Here is a 25,879-nt window from a genome sequence, read left to right on the forward strand (position 1 = left end):
GAGGGAGTGTATTGTACAGATAAAAACAAACAAACAAACAAACACAACAAAACTGCTTTTTCAGAGTGATTTTTGTGGGGTGTATTATATTGGGATGTGTCTATTTTCAGGAACTGCCGGTGTTTGTATTTCGTTAGTTCCCAGAAGCATAAGATGTTTGGAACGTTGAAAATCTTCTACTCTACTAACTAAACAACAAACTTATTTTTGTCTCTGTTCATGCAAGTATGCAAGCGTGATATAAACGTGAAACAGCAAATATCAATCACAATCACAAAGACATTTTAGCAACAAGAAAATGACAGACTAAAGGTGTCTTCAAAGCAATGAAAACACTTCCACTTAAGACAATAACAACCAAAAGCCTTTCTTTTTTTTTTGTTTTGATGTTCAGCGGAATATCCGAAAGTAAATATTGTGTTGCAATAAAAGACACATTATTGTTGGATGAAATTGATTGAACTGTCAGGGAGAAATAACTTTATTGAGGAGCAGATTAGAGACAGAGAAAAAGACATGAAGCAGAAAATGATTAAACGAAGTGACTTTCGGCTTCTGTGTGTGTGTGTGTTTGTGTGAGTGTTTTGTCAGCGAATTCATTGTGAGCCAGTACTGACCAGGGTGGCGGTTTGAGCCACGCAATCGCCAACAACGTGTTTGCAAGCAGACTCATAAACACAAATTACCGCATAAAAGAATGAGCGCTTACTCTGGCTGAACCCGACGTGTTCACGTTGCTGACTGAGTGGATTTCATACTCACTCAGCTTTGACCGACGATGCCTAATGTTGTTTTTGTTTTGTTTTTCTTTTTTTATTTTTTTATTTTTTGCTGCAGTACACTTGGGGAAAAGTCGGTATGTGTGTTAGCGTCGACTCTCTGCTCTCTCTCAAATTCACAGGTTGACTCTTCAAGAATGCAACGCGTACATTTTTTCTTTTAGCTCACCCCAAGGGAAGTTAAATATTGAGCACGGAGATGCCTTCTTTTTTTTCGTAGCGAATGCATTGCCAAGACAGTGAGGCATCAGTGACTTTCATTGGCACATCTTTTCCACTTTGATGGTTTTGTGTATATGAGTGCGTTTCCTCTTCATTGACTCAGAACGCCGCTTGCTCTGTTGAGAAAACCTAAAGCCAAGAGATTTTGACAGGATCAACTTCAGGAGACTCTGAAGGGAAACCTTTCCCAACACACTTGATGGAACGATGATGTCAGCGGTGTCCTATGACCACAGTCATACCAGATGAAACTTCTGTCGTGAGGTGCTCCTTGAGAGATTTCACCTTAAACTTTCATACTCATATTCCCAACCACGGGACAAATTGAACCTCGCGTGCATGTTTTGTGAATATAGGAGGAAAAACCCCATGTAGCCGTCCCTTTTAAAAGTCAAGGAAAGCATAAAAAAAGCCACTCTTTTTGAGGTAATACAGAGCAGGAAGTTGTCCCACAGTTTGCAAACAGGAATACGTTTGTTTTACTCTGGGATCTCTCAAATTAGCCGCATCAGAGCCGTGCAAAGTCCCCCCTTAAGCCAGCGCAGAAGGCACAGTGTCTGGTGCTTTTGACAAAACAGGGCAGGAGAAATGACGTTCACACTCCTGATCTACTCACCTGGTTGGTAAGTTCACACATCGTCAACCCAGCCTGGACTTGGGAAGGCCTTTCCAGGTCTGTGATTGTTTTTAGAACGCTGAGCCGGAAAAAAAAGTGGAGGAAAATCTCATTTGAACCGGCTGTGTAAAAGGCATTTTGGGGAATGTTTGTCTTCACTGTGTTGTAATCTGGACGTCAGCGCCTCAAAGAGCATTGGACTATCAAAGTTGTGTGAACTTGAATTAGAGCGTACTGTTGAAAGATCACAGATAAGAAGACATGAATCTATGCTAACGCGAGCTGGTTAACAGTGTTAGCCTCTAATAAGCATCACTGTAGAATATTCATTTATTTTAGGGGTCACAAACCTTTTTGTAATTGAGAGCTCCTGCTTGGGTACTGATTAATGTGAAGGGCTGCCAGTTTGATACACACTTCTGACCGAATGCGTTTGCACAAAGTACCTTCAATTATGCTGTCATTAATCCATCCATTTTCCGGAACTGCTTCCCCTCACCAGGGCAGTGGGCGTGCTGGAGCCTATCCCAGCAATCGTCGGGTGGTAGACGGGGTACACCTCGAACTTGTCGCCAAGCTGTTATTATTCATGTTTAATGATATTCATCGATGTGAAGATAATGGTTGTTTGTGATTTCTCACGAGGATCACCAACAACGATTGGATTTGGGAGATGGAGGTTTTTCTGTTTTTGATGCATCTTCTGCATGCGCCACATGCACAGATCCACTCTCTAGTGGAATGTGGTGGCCAGGTGATATAATGCTGCTTCCGCGAGTCATAAAATCAACAGCTATACCATCAGTAACCCTGTCTCTAGTTGTCATGGTAACAGAAGCCTAATCTCCCCTCATTTCAGCAAAAGTGTTTAAAGACCGCGATCATTATTGATCCTTGGGGTGTTTTGATGTGTACACTGTGGCAAGGGCTGCTGGACACTGAGTTGCAACTTTTGCATTAAAAATCACTTTAAGGCTGTGTCTCACACAGCAGAGAAGGTTCTCAAGTGTGTGGGTACCTCAGGAATGTTATTTTTTTCTCAAAGGTTCGCTCAAGGTCGCAATGAAGTTCGAGAGCAATTTTAATGGTCGCAAAGTAAATACGCATACGCTTGAAAACCTGTGCCGCTCAATAAGATGCGGGCTTTCTTAATAAAGTTCTATTAACCGATTGAAAACGCATAAAACTCACAATGAAAAGTTTTGTTTTCACAAAGCTATGAATCTCTTTTCTCGCCATTATCTGTGTTTGATGGGCACTTAAGCGGCTAGAGTAGAACTTCATTATGAACACAACTGTGATGGAGTATGCCTAAATCAGGCTATGTTGACTGAGCACTCTTTTCACTCCGATGGTTAAAGTCCAAGTTGACAAACTCCTCACAATCCAATGATGTTGGGAAATAAAATAGTCTCATAGGTTGAGCAAAGTAAACTGTCTGAAAGTAGAGAAAAAAAAAAACAGTCCGCAGAAGAATATCTCTCATGTATTCTCTGCCTCAATTCTCATGATAACACCCCACAGCTGAAGTCTCACTCTGCTGCCTCACTGGGAGGTTTAAATACGTTTTTCCGGGCATCCCTCGGTTGCAGGCTTTGACAAATAACCGCATGTACCACAGCATTTTGGCTGTAGGCGTGTAGGTTATTGTGACCGTGTGACCCCTAAAATGGTTAGCCTGCCACCTGCACTCCCACTTGGCCATCACGCCATAAGACCGCCCACAGTGCTCGAACATTGCTGGAAAGACTGCGGCTCCCAAAGCACCACACAAACAAACTCTGTTTTGCTGAAACTGGTGAAGTGCATACAAATAATGGTACTATGGATTTATGGGCTATGAACAATCAAGCGACAGTAATATCTTCAGTGAAAACCACATCCGTCACTGTTTTTAAAAAATAAAATAAAATAAAATCATTTTGCGACATTTTTTCTTGACTGTTATCATGGGAAGCAGCAGTGACACCCTCTGTTCGCTTACAAATCATTGTTTTTCCTCAAGTTGTTTTGCATTTTGTGTTGGCACTTTGTTTTCAAGCACTCCAGCACATCCCTATTCATCAGTGAAAATATAAAGCATTGGAATTGCAGGTTGGTGGTGGATTGATTAGAGAGTGGTGCCTTTCCCTCAGAAAGTAAGAAAAATGAAGCTTGTGTTTTCTGCTGCTTGCGCAGACACAGAGATGCAAATGCGCCTATCACGCAATCACATGCAATTCTCTCTCGCACACATCCCGGCTTCATACTTAATTGCTTCTTTGATCATGTCTTTTTTATTTTTTTCAAACTCACATGCACACAGGGGCACAGACACACACACACATGTACACACCATCCATCTCACCTATCGCTGTTATTGTCCGTCCAAGCTGCTCTTTTTTATTTATGATTTTTTTTTTCCTGACAGTCATTGGGATTTATTCTGGACATTGCCTCAATACTTCCCCTGAGCATGTGGGAAATGATATGTCTTCCTTCCTTGGTTGCCATGGTGACCGGGCACTGGGTATGCCTTGTATCTTGCAACATTAATTTTGCGTCAAATAAATTGCAATGAGCAACATATTTTGCTCTTACTATCGTTTTGAGACACAAGTGGAACTGTAAGCGCGTTTCACATGATAAAAAAGTTTAAAAGAGTCAAAGTTTTCTATCCATTTTGCCAGACACCCTCTATTATCCTGCCATTTTAGCAACAGCAAAAGTGCCTGCGAGGCTTCAATCTAACTACTGCCCTTTTTCCTTTCACTTGTGTGACATTGGGCCAAAAGGGGAGCACAAGCGATGGCAGGGGTGAAAAAGACCGACAGACAGAGAGAGGGTGTGGTATTTGTTCTCTGTGGGATAAATATAGGAGGTGAGTGGGTGGATTGAAAACAAGCTAACACTCGAGCAGAAAAAGAAGGGATGGGGATGCAGTGCGACAGAAATAATGATGTCAAAAGAGAAGGCAGAGGAAGCTACTGTTTTATTACAATGATAACAGTAAGAGAGCCAAGTTGAAAAGTAATAGGATTTACCGGGAGACTTAGTCATGCTAATCCTGAAATACTTGTGATTTAAAAAAAAAAGAGAGCCAAGGTGTGACTTGTTGAGTGGAGGACAGAGGTAAAACATACGCGTGCAAGGAGGAGGAAGGAGAGATGCGCCAATGTTGGTAATCCAGACGTCATGATGACAGGGATGGATGTACAGTTACAGAATGGAAAGAGAGAGTGGTGATTGAGACAAATCCACTGTGATGGAGATGCACAGTTTGTGAGATCAACAAAAGTAGGAGGGGGTGATGCATAAGAAAGTGCTGGTTGCAGAAAGGAAGTAAAAAGAAATGTCACACAAAAGCTCCCGCACCTCTTCTTTGATAGTTGAATGGCCATTGTTGAATGGCTGCAGCCAATAGTTCCACGCAGCTTAACTTAGAAAGATGTGTTTGATTTGTGGCCTGGCATGCCATGCAATGAGAGAGATGCCGTCTGATTGATGAACTGGGGACCTTCTGGTCCGGTTCTATTCCAGTGCACCACCATGTAGACTTTTGCTACGGCCCTTCTCCATTAATGAGCTCAAGTGACTTTATAGTCAGAAATGATTGCATTTAAAAAAAAAATGTCCAAGGAATCCAGCGATATATACTCCGTATGAGATAAAAGATAGCATGTTAAATAGGCCAGCGAAAAAATACAAAACCCATGAGATATAAATCAAAGGCAACAAGATTTGCTGTGGCGCTTTAATGAAGACTGACACAGTGGGACTCTCTGCACGTTACGATTGTGTGCATTCGTGTAGATTGGTATGTGATTACTACAATCATGCATCGTTATTCACATCACTACATGTCAACCTATGTACATATTTGATCTTAATGGGTGACACAATGCTTGGTATGGACTGCACCAGCCCACTGTTAAGTGTGGAAAAGCCCCCTCCACCCTTTTTGCAACTGGACAGGAGTGGATCAAACATCAAGAGATACATTTTTTGGCATGGGAGAAACGAACATATTGTGACGATATATTTTGAGGTTTGTAATTCAACCCATAACACTAGAGCACGGGCGTCAAACTTATTTTAAATGATCTGCCATACTGTGGCTTGGTCGCAGCGTTGTTGTTTTCAACATCAAGTAGCTTTTCGGTTGTGAAGCTCGTTTTGTGATCTTCTAGCATGGTGGCATCCACAGAAACATATTTCCACATTCGCTTGTAAACCTGATCTGCTTTTCTTCATTTGATGTCACGTTACATACTTCTATCGCATCCTAGTGCTTAGGCCTACCCTACTGCCTTGACGGTGGCCATGAATCGTGTGGATTATGCCACATGCACAACTGGAGAAAATCGCAGAGGAGGGAGCAGAGGTTTGTGAGGCTTGTAAATCCCCACTGCCAACAACTTCATGCTACTTAGGGGGCCCTCACAGAACGGTTCTCGGCTCTGGTGTTGACTGCAACTCCGAAAAGCAGCTCCTGTCCGTATCCAAAACATCAGCACATATTTAAGGACCCATATCCAAACATTTCCTGAAGTTAGCCCAGCAAATGCCAGCGAAACTCGTTATGACAAACTCAGTCTGCAATCATCAATAGCTGAAGTAGCATTAGCTAGTAATATGTTATATATAATGACCGCATATCTATCTGTATCTATTTGTGTGTTTTAATTCATTTAAAACATAGTGCCATCACCGCATTCAGCCAAGAAATCGACATTGCAGTAGATTAGCTTGCTGCATTTCTCTCAAGTCAACTCATCTGTATTTATAGAGCATTTTCAAACAGCCATCGCTGCATACAAAGTGCTGTACGTGGAGCAACTAACATATATAACAGTAAAGCAACCAATCGGTAACAAAGACGGGAGAAAGCATCGGACAGCAAAACCAAGAACAAATCGGAGTCATGCTGAGTCAAATGCCAAAGAAGCTCTGGTGGTTAGCTTCGGTATAGTTAAACCTTCATTGACTGTAGGGCGCTTGTAGCTTTGCTTACTACATAGCATCATAAACATATGGCTGTAAAATGTGTACAACTTGGTTGACTGTCAACCTGGATTGTTTTTAGCCTTTCGTTAGTACTTTGTCCTTAATTGAACCACCCATATGGTTTTCAAGCACTACTAAGCAATCTGGTATCAGGAAGGCTACTCTGCACAGAAGATTTGTACGCATGAAAAACCGGTTGGGTTTGAACTCACCAAAGCAAAACGGTATTTCAGTGCTCTGCTTAGAGTACGTTGCTCCAATACGTTATGTGATGTGATGCAAATATCTGCTAAGTCCTACACGTCCCATCTGTGCAAAGTTGGGATCTGGCAGCAACAAAGTGTGCGAACAGAAGAGGGAGACAACTGGAGATTTAATGAAAGACATACATAACGAGTGCTGAGAGCGAGAGGTGAATTGGGCTGGAAAGACGGCGGAGAACAATCTGAAATGAATCTGGACACTCCAGATGGTTTGATGTTTGTTTGTGTGCGCATATACGGCTCATGCACGTGTTTTGTTGTTGCACTTGCTGCCAGCATGTAGTTAGCTATGTGTGGTTTGGGTTGCTTCGGGCAAGCAGAAACATCTGGTACCTGCAAGGAACAAGTTCGAAAAGAACAAAAAATGAGAAAATCAGGCTTGCTTGTCAACGTTTGGTTGACTGGATCTTGTCCTTTCAGACAAACGAGTTGTTCCTGTGGGAGAGAGTGACTTATCGCAATAATATAAGGTTAATAAATCAATATGACAAACAATTACTGCTTACTTTTATGCTGGAATCACACTGATGTACGTTTGCATGTTCCAGCAATGTCTGGAAGAAAATGTACCAAGTCTTGCTTAAGGAGAGCAGCAGGAAATGAAAGATGAAGGCGAGCGGGGATAAATGACGGCGCTTTGTTAATAATGCTGGCAAAACAGCGGTTAAAGAACACAGCCTGACGTCTTAAACTGGCTCGTTGTTATTTGTTGTCTTCACATTTGCATGTGTTTGCAGAGCTCATTTACGGATGTGTTGTAACCTGGACTTGTACACCGTCTTTTCCATAACTTTGCATAATTCAGTTGTTGTCAATTAACTTTGCAAATTATTCTTCAGCAGGCCTGACTCTCCCCAAGACCGAGAACACGTACTTGCACACGGTCACCTTCATAGTGTACTTTATTGCTAATTAACCGACTTTCTTCTATTCCACACTTAAAGTCGCATTGTACGCTATCTTCAAAATCATTTTACATAGCATTCAGGCTACATTTTAATTATACAAAGCCTGTAATTGACCCTCACTCATGCAAAAGCACAGCTGTTGACCAGTGGTATCAGAGAAAATCCCAACAGTCACCCAACTTTTTTCTAGGTTGTATGCGGATATATTAATTTCCTTCCATCCATACAAATATGAATGCTATTTCTCAACTAGCTATCAACTTGGTGGTTCCAGGGTGGCTGGAGCCTATCCCGTGTGACTTATCACACTCGCACGGTGCAAAGTACGTGAGGCCAATTTCAGGTCTGATTCCAACTTTTGTGTCCTCCACCGGCGACAATCATCATGTGTTATGCAAGGGAAAATAGGACCGATTTGCAGCTCCCTACTGGTTGAACGACCACCGAATGAACTCTAACAGCTTGCAAATCAGGGCTAATTATAACATTTCTGTGTGCCAAGTGTAGTATTTTGTGTGCTCTGTCTACTTTGTATTTACATTATGTATACTGCAAAACGCCTTGAAATTCGACAGACTTGACGTCCAAGTTTTTTGCTCTAAATTTATCTTCAATTTGCGATACCTGCCATTGTCACTTCACAACATGCAGCAGTTTGGGCTGAATTAGTGAGTGACCATTTCTGAGTTGAAATTTATTGTCAAATTCAGCACAAAACAAAAGCAAAAAAAAAAAAGAAATCAACAACATAGCATTGCTTTAGAGAATTTCAATCAGCTTAATGGTAACAAATGCCATACATGGGTTTATGAATAGTGTCCTGGAATTATAACCCCTGAGGCATCAGATATTTGAACACCAATTTGGGAGCAGCACAGGGAGACAGTTAATATTAAAATACTCATAGGCATATTTTTTTATCCTCTGGGAAGAAAGACTAATAAGACTGTAGATTAGAGAGTCACTGTGACTGTCTCATTTATATACACGCATATGTCGGTTATATACGACCACCAGGTAGCCACGTCCTTCATATCAAAAGGAGCAGCACAATTTGGAATGAAGTAGAAAATGTGGCACATAAAATATAATTTTTCATGCTATGTAATTGTCACTACTGTCTGTTTTTATAAAGTAGGAAACAATAAAGTGCACATTACACAAATCAAACTGAATTTTTTTTGTTCTTATTTCCTAAAACCTTTGTGGAATGTGACATATTGTCTCTATGGGAACTATGAACAAATTTAAATACCATTTGGAGACCAAAAGCTTCAATCCAAATGTCCTGATAGAGTGTTTTGTTTTTTTTTCTTTCAGCTGAATCATGTGGTGGTGTAATCCAAGGCCTGAACGGGACGATAGAATCGCCTGGCTTCCCCCACGGCTATCCCAACTACGCCAACTGTACGTGGCTGATAATAACAGGGGAGCGAAACAGGATCCAGCTCACCTTCGTAACGCTCGCACTAGAGGAAGACTTTGATATGGTGTCTGTATATGATGGACAACCTTCGCCTGGGAACTTAAAAATGAGGTAAGAATAGTCAATTCTTTTTTGTTGTTGTTGTTGTGGTGATCTTTTCTGTTGACGCTGTCACTCTAACCTGTAAATGGTGTCAACTCATGCACGGACACACATTTTCCGTCACACATAATCTCCTTATGACAGAATTTTGAGGACCGATGCTTTTCTTTCAACATCGATTTCCATTCTTCATCATATTTGGCAAAAGAGGACTGTGTTAGATTTGACACTTGACACTGTCGAGCATAAGATATGGGTGGATTTTCTTTCACAAAAAAGCATGTCAATTGGGACTAGCATTTACAAATTGCAGCTTTTCTTTTTCATGGTGAAAAACCAAATACCTTTGAGACATACAATTTAATTATTTGCATTTGATGTACTTCTGTTCATATTATATATATTTACAGAGTACAATATTGTCGAGCGTTATTTTTCATGTTAAACGTAAAACACATTTTTTTGTTAGGCTTTCAAAGAGGCTGGACCCAATCGATGGCGTTTCTGTTCAATTCAATGCGGAGAGGTGATTTGAGATATGACAATTTTGAGTTATGAGCGTGGACCTGAAGCATAATGAAGTCATATGTCAAGGCACCACTGCAGAGTATATGTGTGCAACAGATTTGGTGATTTCTGTACACAGTTAACACTGAGCATGACTTTGAACTGTAGCATTTGGATTGATTATAGTGTGAACAGGTGATGGGTGACCTGGCTAGTCCACCAATGTTACGACCCTAAAAGACAATGGAAATACTATATACCTTTTAAAAAAACTATGTACCCTCAAAGTGAAGTTGTTTTGAAGTCAAATTGTTATATATTTGAGCTTAAATTTGACCTTTTCTGTGTATGTGCTTAACATGCCACAAAGACATGCCAATCTTGACATCATCAATATGATCAGACCAAACAAGTAAAAAGCCATTGCTAAACTGGCAGCATCGGCACTTGGTAAATTGTTGCAGTGCAGTAAGGGTCATTACAAAAGCGTCCGCAGATTTGGCTCGCTGTTGGGAGTTTATTCATCGCAGAGTTTGTGTGTAGGAGGGATGAGCTGGGAAGGCACATACTGTTGTGTTTGAGCTTGCTGGTGCAGTTTTGGAAAACAGTGTTTTTTTTGTTAAAACGTTCTACCCAGCAGCTTTATTATGTCTCTGAGTGAGAACAATACCTATTTAGTGGTTTGCCCAGAGGAGGACAAAAGGACTGCTGACTTGACTGAGCTTCTAGAAAATACACATATTTATCCACACAAAGTGTATAAACTGACTGATAATTCAGATGATGATGACAATGTCGCCATGCTTCGCTCGCTCACCAAGATATTCTGCCAATACCATTTCGGCCCCTTACATATTTAAGTTTGTGTGTGTGGAGATGGGGGGGGGGGGGGTTAAAATGCGCATTATCGCCATAAAATATGAAAAGCAAAACATGATCAGACAAATGTGTGTCATTTTGTGCATAGTGTGTATGTCTGCATGCGTGTGTGCGTATGCGTCATGAAGCTTGTTGGCACAATCTTTGCTCCACATGCAGGCCTCACACAAGGTGAGTTGACAGCTGTGCCAACAGCCTCCAGTGAAGTCCAGCTGTGTCGAGACAACAGGAGAGTGAAGTGTACCAGCAGCTCACTTGTGCTCGCCCCGTTGGTGCAATTTTACAAATTCCTCACAGCTGATGCTCTTTTCTATGACTCCTCGTTTTTTTCTCGATCCGTTGAAAGCAGCATTTTCATTCTGATCTTGAGAATGATGATTAATTAATGATGATGACTATTTTACACCGCTAGCTTCAAATTCTCACAGTTTTAAATATATGTCCAATAGCTTCAAAACATAAACATTTTTTGATACTGCCAATGATTAAAACTGGATTGGCTCAAGTAACATAATTTAGATTGTTTTCCTCTCACGTGGCTCATTTCAAACATTGATGATGTTTGCCTTTTTTCAGTTCCCGAATATGGCAATGAATAAGGAAAAACTGAGTATTGACAAGACATTACGACCGACGCTCGTTCCTACCGACTGCTGTCAGGCTGATGAATAAAAAATAACAATCATCATAATAATAATAATTAAATGATGTGAAGGTGGGCGGCCCGGTAGTCCAGTGGTTAGCACGTCGGCTTCACAGTGCAGAGGTACCGGGTTCGATTCCAGCTCCGGCCTCCCTGTGTGGAGTTTGCATGTTCTCCCCGGGCCTGCGTGGGTTTTCTCCGGGTGCTCCGGCTTCCTCCCACATTCCAAAAATATGCATGGCAGGCTGATTGAACACTCTAAATTGTCCCTAGGCGTGAGTGTGAGTGCGAATGGTTGTTTGTTTCTGTGTGCCCTGCGATTGGCTGGCAACCGATTCAGGGTGTCCCCCGCCTACTGCCCGGAGACGGCTGGGATAGGCTCCAGCACCCCCCGCGACCCTAGTGAGGATCAAGCGGTTAGGAAGATGAATGAATGAATGAATGAATGTGAAGGTAAATTGTAAATAGTACTGCGATTTATCCATTTGTGTTCATATTGTATTTAATTGAAAGATGTTTGTTGTTGTTTTTTTTTTCTCTTCTTCTTTCTACATACATTCTTGCTGCTGGAGGCTGTAAATTTCCCCATTGTGGGACAAATAAAGGATATCTTATCTGATCTTATCAGGGTTTCGGTTCCATCTGGGGCATCTTAAGGCACACAAACACAACAGATAGACTACTTGTCCAGTGAATAATGAAGGATATTGTACAAAATCCTCAAATAGGCGCATGAACTCTGCATTGTTGATGCCCGTGATCTACCAGTGCCGAATCAAAGCATGCTTCGAGGTGTGCAGCTTCACCATCATAATGATATATGTTATTGTGTCTGGCTTGGCGGCAGGCTGCTGCACATGCGGAAACGTATTTTTAGTCTGTGTGAAAGCATTTGTGAGGGACATCATTATGCTGGTGCTGTGTTGTAGTGCGTTGTGGAAAATCACCAACTCTAACACCCCGACACAGTTGCAACTTACAAGGATCCGCTTAGAATCGAAATGTGGTACCATTTGATTTCACATGAATCGGTGCTTGGTAATACCGAGCCAAATTGATTTGTATTAAAAAAAAAAAGTCGCAACTTTGTTAGCCATCTCTATTCTTTTCTTTCTCTGGCCGACCTGGTGGTTGCCCCCATTTCTTGGGAATGATTTTGATACCTGTGACATTCCTGCTGTTTTCACATGGATACACAATTCTTAGATCCCACGATATTCTGCTACAAGTTATTTACTTTAACTGCATAAAAAATGCAAATGAACAAAAAAGTAAAATATGAATGGGAACTAAAAGATTCTCTCTTTTGTTGAGAATATTTAATTCTAACAGTAAATCAATCCATCCACAGACTCTACAGATAAATGTCTGGCTCTGTCACAGATTCTATATGTATAACAATGAAATGAGATCTTTCTGCACCATTGGAACCTTTAGAACACGTGCAAAAATTTAGGACCTGTCCGTGACCCACTTTTGGGTCCCAACCCACGAGTCGAGAATTAGTTTTAGATCATGGTGCAATTTGTTGTGAGACCTTATTACATTTCAGAATCGACTCTGATCTAAGTGAAACTTCCCCCATAGTAATTAAGATCCCTGATTATTGTCATTTCCTCATTGATTTTTCAAATGACAAAGATGGAGCCGTGGTGGAGGTCTTTTCACTCTGGCTGCTTCTAGTTTTGGTGTGTATGTGTGTGTGCAATAAGTGGTGGTGGTCTGTTTTGTGACCTAAAACATGCCTTCTCTCAACATTGACATGAGTCCATCGTTTGGGCTCCCACGGTCATTCAGAGGAAAGCAATCGAAGCTTGAATGCCTTCTTTTGTTCCGAAAGAGGAGCCCGGCTCTATCTTTCTCTCGCAGGCAGCCGTGCAACTGCCCTCAGACCTTATGTGGGGAAATTTAGCAATCTCGTCGGAAAGACGAGCTGACCTGACATCTGAGGCTTTTCCACGGCGGACCCAGCTGTGCATCAGCAGCAGTAAATCTCCTCCATCCCACTCACGCTGACGAAAGATGGCAACAGTGTGCGCATCTTGATTTCTTGTTTGTTTTTGACAAAGAAAAGTCTCTGCACCGCAATCGCCAAGATCCGCACCCTGCTTGCTGAAGTTAAAAAAAATCCTTCTTATCCTCACAGTCCTCTAAAATTTCCAATTCCTGTCAAACTTTTTTTATGTCTTCAAGGAGAAATGAAGGGTTGATGGAAAAACTTTGATTTCTCAGACCACGCCGTGTATGGCTAGGTAGCAACATTTTAGAATATGCTGAGGAAGATGTTTCAAAGTTTCTATTCAATTGCCGCTCTGCAACTTCTCGCTACTGAAATCAAATGCATTTGAGTGAAATCCTGCTGACCGTTGACGCTTTTTACTGCCACCATCTCTCATACTTACCCGCTGTGAATTATTGAAACGGCATCTCTAAGTGGGGACCCAGGTTCTTCTCAGGTCTTTTGAAATTGTGGTTTATTGCTGTATGTATGCATGTGCCGTGCAAAAATTTTTTGGGGGGCGATTGATATTGATTTGATTGGCTCCGAGCATGCTTGCTAATCATGTTTAGTGCTACACTGCCTTGTGATATGGAGAGAATTGTGTCAGGTCACCGACTTGTGTAGGTAGTGTTTTTGGTGCTAACACAGATGCTAACAGTATTGTTCAGTCGTGTATACCGGATTGCTGAATGTTTATTGCTTTGAGTTTGGGTGGGAATAATAGGCATATGTAGGAGCAGCCTTGGAGCAACAATCGCTTTTTCTTACTTTAAATCAGGGACGAGCAACTGATGGATGCTGCTCGTGCCAAGGAAAGTTTGTTTGAAGTGCATGAGGAGTTATGCAATTTGTGTCTTCCAAAAACATGGAGAGATTCAATGGACTGTTTTTCGCAGCAGCATGCCCAGGCGGGGGCTGTGGATGCCTCTTCTATAAATTGGTTCAATAAAAAAACTAAATTTGATTTACTCGTTGCCTTCCATTTTTTCGGTCCTTGAGGAATGTTTATGTTTGAGAAAGATATAACGTGGCAAAGTAAAGACAGTGTGTATGTGTGAGGGAGAATTTCTTGTCTTTCTTTCTGCATGTCTGATTACAATCCCAGATTAAACTGTCAAAGATATTTCCTGTCAACAACTTCAGACGTGTGCTTGCCTAGTCAAACTTTCACTACCCCATCACTTTCAGTGCGAGTGCAATGTACAAACAAAGCTTTCCTGTGAAAAATGGGCCAACGCTAGATAACCAGGCAATGGAACTAATCCAAGACAACCGCAAGGGAAGCAAAGAGCAACATAAAGAGGGAGCGTGGGATCGGGGGGAGTAGGTCGGATGTACGGTTGGGGGTGAGGGGTTGAGGTGAAGAGGGAGGCACACAAGCATGCCGACAAAGAGACCGGGGGCCAACGAAAGACTTGAACACACACATGCGCGCGCACACACGCACAAACGCATGGCGAGACGGCTAAAGCTAGTCGAACTAAGTCCCTCTGCAGTTGGTAGTTCTGTCCGTCTGCCTGTGTCGTATTGTGTTTTTGATAATTCTCTAAGCTGCTTCGACTTGTCACCGGCTCATCACAAAGTTGAGAGTAGTTTCCACATTATGTTAAGAGTTGAACAGAATCGGGAAAAGTAGATATCAATGCTGCCAGATACAGTTGATACTCAGATGTGTATAGATGAATTTTCTGAACATATTTCAACATATAACTCGTTAACCATCTCACAGTGCAGAGGGGCAGGGTTCGATTCTGGCTGCGGCCTTCCTGTGTGGAGTTTGCATGCTCTCCCTGTGCCTGCATGGGTTTTCTCTGGGTATTCTGGTTTCCACCCACGTTCGAAAAACACGCAGGGCAGATTAATGGAACACTCTAAATTGTCCCTGGATGTGGTTGTGAGCGAGAATGGTCTATGTGTACCCTGCGATCGGCTGGAAAGTAGTTCAGGGTATTACTGCCCGATGACAGCTGGGATAGGCTCCAGCATGCCCGCGATCCTCATGAGAATAAGCGAATTACAAAATGGATGGATGGATGGACAGATTGATTTTAACCTAGGCTACTAAATCTAAACCCATGACTTCAAATATCAAGCACTCTCACATCATTGCTAGTAACTCAGTCAAGATTGCTAAATGTTATGTGCCATAGTGTAAATCACAAGTATATCTCAAGGTTTTGGGAAGGTGTGGGCAATGCTAAAATCAATGTATGCGGGTGTTTATCTTCTTGTATGACTCAAAAAATGGGAAGGCTATCACAGAGACTAAAATCAATGTGGGTCATCATCATTTGCTAGGAAATTGATCTCATTGGACTTCACACAGTAGCCTGATGACACAAGATGGCAATGGCAGCACTCTTTAAGGCCTCCTAATGACTGTACTATTTTTGTCAGTATTTATCGGTTATTCAAGAAAACCTGTTTAGGCCTGAAATTAACATTTACCCGTATTGCTTTCAACAAAGTTGGTTGGAAAAATATTTCTGGGGGGTAGGGAAAGGGTCAAAATTGAGGTTTCATCTAGACTACACACGGCACAGCGATTTCTTCAGAAGCCGAGCAAATATTCGCTTTTCACAATCTTGAGCCATTTATTTATTTATTTATTTTTTCGATTTGACTTTTTTGAAGCTGGCATGCTTAGAAGTCCATTTTGCAAACCAGGTGGCATTTAGCTTTCTCAAAGGCAGCTCTAGCAAGTACAGTGGTACCTCTCCTTACGAAATTAATAGGTTCTGGAAGAAGTAGAGACGCGTTTTCCATGTAAATGCCCTAATCCGTTCCAAACCCCCCAAAATTCAGACATAAATGTTTTCTAAAGCATAAAAATACATCAAAATATGTAACAAATACATGTTACAATTAGATTATTGCACAATAAATGAGAGTTTTGCATAATGTAAAAAAACAAAGAAAAGAGTTAAGAATAAAAATGGCAGTCATTTAACATTTAACCGCGTCCTTATCTTTTTTTTGCCCTCTTTAGTTCATGTTCTTTCTCAGAAGTGGTTTTTGCCTGGCATTTTGTAAAGAGCTGTAAAGTTTGCTTTTTTCAGCTTTTAACAATTCTTTGAAAATGACCATGGCAAACATCAATATTGTGAACGATTGCCCAACTAGTGAACACTTTTTCTGGGTGATTCACATTTACGTAAAACTATCGGAACACCTCATGGCCCGAGGGACGAATGACGAGGCCGCTGCATCGACACATATCTATTTACACACATTGACACATACGGAGAGGTCTTTCTTAGCCAATGGGATGCCAGGAAAGTGCTCGGTAATAGCCAATGGCAGTGCAGCTGTCAGCATGTTGCGTTCAGGAAACTCGGAGCTGCGAGTACCAGCCCTTACTTTCGTATCTTGAAATTTATTTCGTAACAAGAGGCAATATTTTCCTGTTGAGACGTTTCATAACTTGACAATTTTGTATGATGAGAGGTTCTGAAGTAGAGGTACCACTGTAACCGGCATTAGCCATGATCACATTTTATCTGCTGTAAATATGAATCGGATTGTTTAACCTTTCAGTTAAATCTTGTGACATAACCAATTTACCACAAGCCACAATCATTAGTGTGTGCTAGCATCAGTTGGTACAGTTGGTATTATGTAATATAGGAGAGATTTATTTTTCCATGACCAAGAGTTGTCGAAGATGCAGAGCATAATGTACTTGCCTGTTAATTTTACAAGTAGACCCTCAAACACCTAAAAAGTCTGGCGTTAACACTGAATGAAAGTGACAGAGAGGGTCACTGGGGGCAGGCTCGAAAGTGATGCAGCAGGAGCCGACGGTAGGACTGATGAGAATATTTAGGTCAGCAGGCCTCCTACTGCTCTAAACACCTGTTAATGCTGAGAGACAGCACCTAGGGGAGATGAAATAAGAGAAAGCAGACTGAAAGAAGCAAAGGTGAAAAGCCGCCGAGTCACCATTTTGGCACTTCATTTATAGGAAAGTGAGGCTGTGATCCTCCTTAAGTTGCCTCGAGGTTGTCGTTTTGACACACATAATCCTCATTTTGATCTCAGAAATTTCTTATTCCACATTGCACACCACACACCCTTGTGCGCACAACACAAACATACCGTCTCAATATATGTGCCAACTTGACAGCCGATTAGTTTGCCAAAATGAAATTAAATGAAGTCACTCAGTACTTCGTCTGCCCTTATTTAAAGAATGAAAGACAATGAAAATATATACAGTAAATTATTCTTATAGTTGTGATAGTTGTTTACATAAGGATACAAATAAATCAACTTCTAACCTTCACTGTTGAGTAAATGAAAAACGATACTTTCATACGATGTAAGTGTTGAGCAAATACATATTTTAGTAGTTTGCCAGTTGGTAGCCAGCTCCATCGTTACTTGATACTCCTTGTCAAAAAGCACAAACAGACAGACTCAAACACACAGCATCCGTCAGAGAAGATCCCAATCAAAACGCTTGTGAGTAGCAACTGAGAGCTGTTTCAAGCTCATGGGGATGAGAACCCGCCCCCCCTAAAAAAAAAGGTAAACCAAGACTCACCCAAATAAAATTTGTAATAGACATCATTGATTGCCTGGTTCTGCTCACATCGTCCACATGACGATCGCCATGCCACTGAAACACCTGCTGGACAAAAGTACTCGGACACCTTTCTGCTTGGAATCGAAGTCCATTTACTTGGCCGTCCTTGCAGAAAAAGTGTGGCAATAAGCTATAAACAACACAGAGATGGCGGGAGAGTGAAAAGGCAAAGGCGTCCACCCCGTGAGTTACTACACCTTTGATGCTGGATGAAATGAGGTCTTCCCGACATCACACATCATGACCGTTCATGCTATTGTATTCAGTATGCAGAACACCATTGCCCCATGTGGACAATTTAGAATTGAGTCTTGAACAGGAAAACAGTACAACCACAGGAGAACCTGCACAGGACTGCTCATAGATGGCATTGTATAGCTTTTTGCTAATTTAACCGTGACAGAGGAGGAGTTTGTATGGCACCGTCACATCTATAGTACAGCCTGAATTCAACCCTATTTAATTCAGTCTGTTGGGCATAGCAATTGATTTCTGCTTTACGTTTCAAAACCGTTACCATGATAAGACAAAATGTGCACAGGCATTTAGATACCACGCCCCTGGCGCTCTTCTCCGCGCTGCTTGACTGGCTGACTAACAGGCGGACTGAATGGCTGCTTGTCATTTTTAGAATATCTGAGCCCGGATTTATCCCCAGTCTCCCACCCCCGCCCCTTCTTTGGGTGTTAGCATGGTGTGAATATGAAATGAACACAACCTGAATGTTCAGATTTTGAATAAAAAGTTCATGAAACGATTTGGTTGAAAATGAGTTTTGAATAAGTATTGGAATACTTTCTGACTACCTGAAACTATTCTTTACTTAAACATTAAACGTTAAAAATGTAAGCAATGAAACATTTTTTTTTGGCATCTGTGGACAGGGAATGGATAAGCTACTATCAATAATGGCTTGTCAGTGAATCCATATAGATGGATATAGATGGATGGACAGGGTTTTGTGTTTGCACCAGCAAATTCTCTCCCATTTGTCAAGCTGCTGACATTATTTCCATCTTTCTCACCACCCAAGAGCATGCCAGAGTGCCAACTCGCGAGCAGGTTGTCCAAAAAACTCAGATTATTTGTTTGTTTTTTTAGATTCACGCAGAAAAAAGGTTGAATATGCAAATTGTATGAATGTTAGGGAACTGGATTACAGAATGGTGGGTGTATTGAAATGTCAAATTTGGTTGCGTAGGCCGCTTGTATTGTGAAAAATCTGAACATTCTGTTCTGTGGCTGACTTGTGTGCGAGTAGGTGTTGAAGTTGGTTTTCTGAGGTTATTATGTGAGATTTCTTTAAATAGATGCACATTTGATTGCGGCAAATCGCCGACCCGTTCTCTCATTAATCTGCCGATGAGGTGTGTGTGGTACATCAGAAATCAGCTAACCTCCAACATAATGTATGTAGAGATCATCTACTGGCTATGTTCCCAGAGAAATGGGGGAAAGTACGGTGAAATCTCTTTGATGGCGCACAATCCTCCTGTGCAATGCACAGCAGTGATTCATACACCATTAATTTTTTTTCCAATTAAAAAGCATATTAAACCTAAAAATTCTGGTCAATTGCACCTTCTTTTGCATCTCTGTGACATTTGGTGTGCCAATAAAACCAAACCCACTATCCAACTAGAAGTGAAAATCTCATGGCACACCAAACTAAATTGTCACACAAAATTAGGAATATTCAATGAGGACTTGGTTTTAATTTACTCATAGTGTTAAATCTGTAATTGAACATAAAGCTGATAGAGAGTAAATTCTCCTTCATCCCAAGACGCCACCTGCACAATAAGTGAAATCCGCTATTTAGATTAACATCATTGGCGTGTTATTTAAGAATTGATGACACTTTATCCACAGGTCTTTATCCACACTTTTACAACAATGCAAACTTATTTTCAAAAATGTCAAAATAAAGGTATAAAAACAAACTAAAACAATAAAAAAGACAATGTTGACGTGTCAAAATTAAGCCACTCCACTAACATTCCATTGACCAGCTAGCAAGGTGCCGTATGTCTGCTGCCAATCAGCGGCTGGCAAAATCATAGCGATGCTCTTCTTGGCTGAATCAGCACACAATTGTATTTTTGTTATGATGCACGTGATTTAAACTAAAAACGATGTCGCAAAACGCAGGCAAACCCACAAAAACACGAAACTGACGCCCCCCTCCTCCCCAGAATTTTCAGACAAAGTAAATGATATCGGATGATGTGTTGCTACACCCTTAATGATCTCCCACGACACACTAGTGTGCCATGTTGCTCTGCTTGTGAATTTCTGCTCTGGTAGATAGCAATGAGTGATGATAGATGACTGACAGCTGCCAAATCTCAAGGACCGGTCAGGTTGATTTGTCACACGAAACGCACCTAGAATGAATATTTCAGGAGGGATCCTCAAACACTCATCTTGTATTTTATCCCAAATTCCAACATTGCAAAAAACTTGAGAGTGATGTGAAGAAAAATTGGCAGCCAATACGGGACCGCTGACGTGGAAGAGGAACGGAGGGATAAAAATGGAATGTGTGCTAATTTTAGGGGCTGTGTGTTCGCTTAAAAACATAGAAAGAAGATTGATATGAGCCTGTAAATGTATTTATTACTCAGAGCAAATGGAAATGGGATTTTGGCAGGCTGAGGAGATGGAATCTTTAACCTTCTCCTGGATGGGTTACTGGTCCGGGCCATCAGACCTTTACAGCTGTCCCTTTCGAGTTAATGCAATCACTTTGCTGCGGCGGAGCCACTGCCGCACGCATCGCATCCAAGAGAACTAGTCGTCGTCCAGTGGACAGTGTATCAGATTGTTATGTGCAATCTCTGAATTGGAACACAGACTGAAGACGAAAGTCGTGTCCCACAGAATCCCTCTCTCTCTCTCTCTCTCTCGCTCTCTCTCTCTCTCTCGCTATCAAGTTACATCGATCTGGTAATATCAAGTTACATCGATCAGGTAATATCGTTAAACGATCAAAACCACTTCTCAAGTCTCGCAAAAGAGGTAATTTTACATTACAAAATTACAACATGGGCCGGGGGACAGTTCCCTTAAGTGTTGAGCAAGTCATAAGTGGAAAAATGGGGAAAATATGCAGAGAAGATATATTTACAACACCTTGATGCTTTCCTAAAAACACAAACAACACTCCATAAAAATGAAAACGACACCTGATTATAACAGCTGAATGTGTTTGCTGAAGTGTCAAATAATTTGTTACGACGTCACCAGAACAGGGAATGATGGCATTGCTGCTGTGGGCTGCCAAGAAAACACAGCTACGGTGGATATCAGTTCTCAACAATGAGTTTCCATGGTGATGATATCCCATTGAGAAGTGAAACGTCTTTCTGGCCCTTTTAAAACTGCTTATTGAAGGAGATGCTGCAACATCAAAAGAACACAGGTATGACCTTGCCTGTATCACCTGGCAAGCGCAGACACGAAGGTCAAGGGAACCCGCGGGTAAAAACACAGCAAAAAGGGAAAAGAGCTGGACTGAAACATGATGAGTAGAGACGCGCTGAATAATTTTTTCACAATGTTGTATAAATGTGGGGAATTGTCTCCGGTGAATACTGAGTTCTAGTGCGTGTGAGATTAATAATGTGGTTTGTGTGTGAGGTCAAATAGGTCAATACAGATGAGAGCAAGAGAAATTGAAAGATGGCTGATGGAATGAAGATAAAATCCAGTGTAGTGATAGAAAAGGAATGAAGTTAGAAAGACCCAGACGATGAATGTTAATGGGACTATTAAAAAAAAAAATCTGATGCATTGTGACTGTACCCTTGACTCAAATGATATAGTGTGGCAGGTTTGGAGTGTAAGTTTAGATGTGACTGGAATGAAAATGAGACACAAAATGCAAGTTGTCGTGGAATTGAATGCATACAGCTTGGAGTCAACACAAAATGCTCCAACATACTCTACGATCTTTAGCCACGTTTGCCGTGAGGTATACGCGTCTTTCCTAAACACAGCTGCTGTCAGTCTCAATGTGCAAAGTCCCCCTTAAGTCCTGGCAAATATGCCCACTAAGCTGCTGCTGCTCACCCCCTTCAGTCAAGTCCATTTTTAGCAGAGGCTAAGTTCTGTTCTTTCCTGGAGAAGACCACACAAATTCTCGTTTGAAAGTGATGTTCACGCAGAGTAAATGGCAGGCCTGCTCCCACAGTAGGAGGGCAAGCTTACACTTTCCCCATACACTGGGTGTTATTTCCACTTCATTATTTCAATGCCCACCCAGTCATGAAAAAAACAGTCAGCTCCTAGAGATCTCTACTTCCTGTCCCAAGCCCGTTGCCGTGCCTTCAGAAAGACATGCAGTATGAGATGCCGATATCACGAGTGTGTGCTCAACGCTGGTTTGTGTCTATCCCGTTTGACAGCCGTGTCTATCCCGTTTGACAGCCATTGCCTCTTTATCCCACATTGCTGTTGTAAGCATGCCTGCCTTGTTCCGGTTGATGCCTTCAACGAGGTGTGGTTTTGGCACTTTTTCGCAGTAATATTTTGAAATGAGATGCGAGCAAACCAATCCATCGTGTGTAAGGACAATAAAAACATTGGATTCTTGAAGCGGTGAAGTGGTTGGGAACTTCATTTTTGCGCTCAAAAGTACAAGCGTAAACTGTCTGGATTGATCTCGATACGTTTTTACTTACAACCCTCGATTGGTAAACACCATAGCACGTAAATACATACAGTGCTCCATTTTCTTTGAGCAAATACTGCAGTTTTATGCCCTCCCAAAAAAATCTTCACCTATCAAGTTACATTTGAAACGATGTCAGACCATCAGGTGCTGGGATTCCTGCTACCAGAATTGCTTTCAATTTAATGTTTATTTCAAGACTTTGAAGACACCATCTGTATCCTCCATGTTAATGCATGTCAGCTCTTGTGCAATTATGCATTTTGTCAGTCAATAATCCTTCTGGAAATTTTTAGGACATATATAACCGACTTAATTGCAGTTGTTACCAACATGAATAAGCTCATAAATAAACTCTCAACTGCTGACGGAGCACGTAGATTTGTATTGTCACAATGCCAAATGAAGTACAATACAGACACAGATGGGGAGTGGGTCTTCGTATGATTGCAATCCTGCAGATTGAGTGCACTTGCTCATTTAGTAAGTACCACCTTTTCTTGAAACAAAAGGCATTTCATTGTAGCACCTCCAACCTTCAAGCCCCATCTGAACTATTCTAACGGTCTGGATAACAACACTGCGACCGTTTAATGGCGTAATAACATTCACAACCCGTAATTGAGATGTGCAGTCAGTCTGGAGGTGCAGCACAAAGGAGGAAAAATACCCCTAGACCCCCCACCCCCACCCCACAGCCGCTCGCCCACCCCCCACCCCCATCAATGATACCTGCAGAACAAAACAGGTATAACGTATGATTAACCTACTTATGAAAAATGATATAGATTGCATTAAAAATAAATACTTGATAAAAAGCCCATTCTTTGTATTTTAAATGTTTTACATGCCTGACATCTTGTCACCCAGACCTGTGACCCACCCATTGTTGTGCAACCAGGAAATGTGTGTGTTAGGTGACTCAGTGAAGTCTGCGGCTGGCTGTCATGGAGTTTGGAGCTTTCCTCAGACCTCAGATGTTATGATAAAGTCATAAAATCTATTTGGGAAATATCACATTTTAAAAATGAAAACACCCTCTGCAACGGATGGGTTGTCGCCAGTTGAACATGTGTAGCGCTCTGCGTGACATGCTGCTTGTGTTCTATTATTTTGCGTGAAATGAATTCAAAATAAGTCATTGTGCTTATGACTTTGCGTGTTTGGACCTCCATCTTTGAAGAAAAATAGTACTCGTGGTAGGATGCTGACATGCAATGAAACCTCCAGCTGTTTGTTTTCGGATGCAATCTCTTTCTTTATTGTGAATGTAAATACAAATATTGTGACATACGTGAAAACAATATCAAAGGCATTTTTTCAAATAGAATTCAAACATAACAGAAAATCTGCATTCACATTCTCAGTCACAGTTTTCCACACAGCACTAACACAGGCAGAGGGCAACGAGTAGCGCCTGGAGAGGATTTTTAAAATTTTCTAAGTATTGATGCTTTGCTCAAAGGCACCACAGCCATGACTGTAAAATGGGATTCCTGGTCTGGTAGGCACTGTTCTTAACCACTCGGGCGCGGCTGCCCACTGCTGACATGTTTTTTTTTTTTTTGTGTAGCCTGCGAAAAAGAGAAAAATGGCAGGTTCCTGCCAAGGCATGGGTGCAGTAACTTAGTGTAGGGTGGACTGTGATGTCACACACATTTTCAACCTCTCACACTTGATGCGTAGAAGTATATATACTCAATATATTTAGGAAAAACAAAAATAGTTGTTCATCTATGTCCAACTTTAAATAGTCAATCTCAGAGGACGATTCCTCCCAAAAAGTTGTAACGTTACAAAAAGAAATCCATCCGTTACCTGCTCCGCTTATCCTCATGAGGTTCCATAGAAACACGGTACGCTGATGTCTCTCATTACGTAATATGTAACAGAAGTCCAAACATTGAATTTTATTCATCAACAAACTGATTTGAGATGCAAAAATGTGTGGCATGTTCAAAGATATGGGTTTGATTCTGTATATAAACCATTGATTGTCTAATCAGAGCATGTCACTGTACCTGTGCTTGTCAGATGAGAAAATTAATATGATTTATGGGAAAAAAATGCATCCAAAGGCGCTTTGGTTAAACTGGTTGTTTAAGCAAACTTATAATAGCTCGCGGGACTTATATGGTCATGACGCCATGGCAACTAAGGCGCACAGACATACTTGCTCCTCCTTGGTCTGCAGCAAGTGAAGCCACGACGTATCGCCGTTGAAAGGCAAATCTGGATCGAGCGCCTGCTACTGTATGAGTGGTACAGGTGTCAAAGATAGTAGTGACACAGGAAAAAGCTACCGAGGCCATCGTCCACATTGCTAATCCCCCTCGTCACCTTACCCCAGTGAGTAAGAGCAGCAGTCCCAGTGGGTGGCTTATCTCAATACACTTGCGTACTCAACACTTCAGGAGGTCCTTTGTCCCATCAGCAGTTAGACTATTTAATTATTCAAATGAGGTCAACATGCCCCATGATAGGGTAACATTGATTTACTTATATCATTTGGATTCAGGGAAGACACGGTGGATGACTGGTTAACACGTTGGCCTCACGGTGCAGATTATCGCTGCGCGGCCTTCCTGTAAGGAGTTTGCATGTTCTTCCCCGTGCCTGCGTAGGTTTACTACGGGTACTCTAGTTTCCTCCCACATTTGAAAAACATGCATGGCAGGTTGATTGAGCACTCCTAATTGTCCCTAGGAGAAATTGTGAGTATCTATCTATCTATCTACCTATCTACCTATCTATCTATCTATCTGTCTATCTGTCTATCTGTCTGTCTGTCTATCTGTCTATCTGTCTATCTGTCTATCTGTCTGTCTGTCTGTCTGTCTGTCTGTCTGACTGTCTGTCTGTCTGTCTGTCTGTCTGTCTGTCTGTCTGTCTGTCTGTCTGTCTGTCTGTCTGTCTGTCTGTCTGTCTGTCTGTCCGTTTATCTGACTGTCTGTCTGTCCGTTTATCTGACTGTCCGTCAGTCAAATCTATCAACTCTAACTATAAAAACTGTCAAATCAATCCTATCCATCTACCGAGCCAGCTAGCTAGCTGCAGAGGCATGTTCTTCCTGAAAATGTTGGTTGAATTGGTCAGAATAAAAGCAAAGGGGCCTGCATGACCTTGTGTCATGGTTTGGATATGTGAGCATGCATGTATGTGCATGTGTGCACAAGGTACACGCGTATGTGTTGCTAGAGTGTGTAAAGTTGCCCTTGCCTTAAGGCCTTTAGGGGGTATGCATTTGACTTTAAAGGCTTTTAATGTTCACACCTTGTCAGAT

General features: G+C 41.6%; 1 protein-coding gene across 2 annotated transcripts in view; it reads left to right on the top strand.

Annotated features, from left to right (window-relative positions):
* Positions 1-25,879, top strand: part of LOC127599887 (CUB and sushi domain-containing protein 1-like) — a 359,717-nt gene that overhangs the window by 86,561 nt on the left and 247,277 nt on the right. For both annotated transcript variants that reach the window (XM_052064098.1, XM_052064099.1), the window contains exon 2: positions 9,095-9,311. In XM_052064098.1, the coding sequence (XP_051920058.1) occupies positions 9,095-9,311 (217 nt within the window). The remainder of the gene's footprint in view (positions 1-9,094; positions 9,312-25,879) is intronic.

Source organism: Hippocampus zosterae, chromosome 4, assembly GCF_025434085.1.
Source record: "Hippocampus zosterae strain Florida chromosome 4, ASM2543408v3, whole genome shotgun sequence".
Classification (NCBI taxonomy): domain Eukaryota; kingdom Metazoa; phylum Chordata; class Actinopteri; order Syngnathiformes; family Syngnathidae; genus Hippocampus; species Hippocampus zosterae.